This window comes from Hippocampus comes, unplaced genomic scaffold (genome assembly GCF_001891065.2).
Source record: "Hippocampus comes isolate QL1 unplaced genomic scaffold, H_comes_QL1_v1.1 scaffold22, whole genome shotgun sequence".
NCBI classification, from domain to species: Eukaryota; Metazoa; Chordata; class Actinopteri; order Syngnathiformes; family Syngnathidae; genus Hippocampus; species Hippocampus comes.
In genome coordinates, this window is record NW_017806175.1 from 8,337,199 (window position 1) to 8,338,812 (window position 1,614).

At 60.1% G+C, this 1,614-nt stretch overlaps 1 protein-coding gene across 1 annotated transcript in view; it reads right to left on the reverse strand.

Moving 5' to 3' along the window:
- The window catches only part of LOC109531899 (protein LIAT1), a 1,332-nt gene extending 864 nt beyond the window's left edge, over positions 1–468 (reverse strand). Inside the window, exon 1 of the mRNA XM_019896434.1 lies at positions 26–468. Coding sequence (XP_019751993.1) covers positions 26–149 — 124 coding nt within the window. The 5' untranslated portion in view covers positions 150–468. The remainder of the gene's footprint in view (positions 1–25) is intronic.
- Positions 469–1,614: the final 1,146 nt, after the last annotated feature.

Genomic DNA, 1,614 nt, shown 5'->3' on the forward strand with positions numbered 1-1,614 from the left:
AGAAAAGTGTTCAAAAGTGAGTTACCCGCTTGTTGCGGTGTGTGCGGAGCACCGAGTTTCTTTCTCCTCTTTCTTTTCTTCCTCCGCTTCTTCTTTTTGTCGTCCGAGCTGCTCGAAGTCTTCATCTTGCGGCCGTCCTCCTCCGACATGGCAGCGGGCCAACTTCCCCGCACTTGTCGCCCGCTGTCAAACACAAACCGAGCCGACGACTCGGTTTCAGTCCCGACAAAGGGGATTTGGTCGGGGCGAAGCGAGGCGAGGCGGCGAGCGCCGCCGAGACGTCGCCGTGACAACGGCGCGCGAGCCGCAGCGCCCCCTTAGCGCGCAGGTCGACTTTGGAACTGCCCGCGAGGAAAGCGGCCGGACGAGAACAACCGCTCGAGTTTGTGGACTTGGACTGAATCTTCCACTTCCGGTTTGACGAACGGCGGGTCGAGCAAACCCGGAGGACGTGCGACGCGCCAAAAAGAGGGGGACACGTTCGCCTGCAAAGACACCGGACTGACGGTTTTGCGCAATAGCATTGCCATGCGGCGCACTCACAGCTGTTGACAACGGCTGCCCGAGTCGAAAAAAACACACACAAAAAAAGCTCCAAATTTCAGTCTCAGCACTTGCTGGATTGTTTTTTTGTGTTTTAAAGCCGCCAGCGCGTAATGACGCATGGCCAACATGAAAGATACCTTGATAGACGAATACGACGCATAATATGAGACAGCGACGACTGAAATAATTTATAGGGGGGAAAAAAGCCCGTTTCCTGGTCGATGCTATTAGGACCATTATAATCAATTCAATAATTGATGACCGCAGGCATTAACAGCCATTAGAAAATTTCACTTGACGACGACGGGCGTGAATTCAGCGCCAGCGTGACGTCACAGCCAACACGCGCCACCGCCATGACGTGCTGGAGTCCCGAAGTGGGATCCGAGCGTCCCCGCCGGAGGGAATGCGAAGAAAAGGGACGGAGAAGCGGCACTTCCAAAGCTCCAAGTGGGCCACGCTGCGACCTGCCCCTCGGCGGGCCAACAAGCCTTGGACGAGCGGACGCGGACGCGCGCGACTCGCACTTGCAGTGACATTGGAACATTGTAGCGGCGGTCTCCCCGGCGGCGGAGCGCGTGCTCCGACCCGGAAGGGCTTTCTTTGGCGTCGGAGGGAAGGCTCCATTAAGCGCCGTCCCGGTTCAACTGAGCTCTGCACTTTTGGGCTGGACGCGGCGCGGCGCGCGCGCACGCTTCTGAGTCAGCACCAAAGCGCGCGCGCGCGCGCGGTCTAAGTGGAAAGCTTTCGGGCGCCGCCGGTCACGCACGCGCTCCTTAAGTGTTGTCTGTGGGCGTGGGTCGGCGCGGACCTGGATGAGAGCATCACAAGCTCCCGGGCCAGCACGCGGATGGAGAGCCTCTGAGGTTTGCCGCCTGGCGAGCGACGGGACCTTCCGCGAGACGTCCGGGAAGACCTTTCTCTTTCCTTTCTTGTCCTCTCCTGCTTCCCTTTCGGCCGCGAACATGGCCGTCAACGCCGAGAGCGGCGCGGCGCTGGTCCGGAGGGACCCGTCGAGCAACGGAGACTTCCGCGACACGCAGAAGCTGCTGGCCGCCGCCCCGCCCG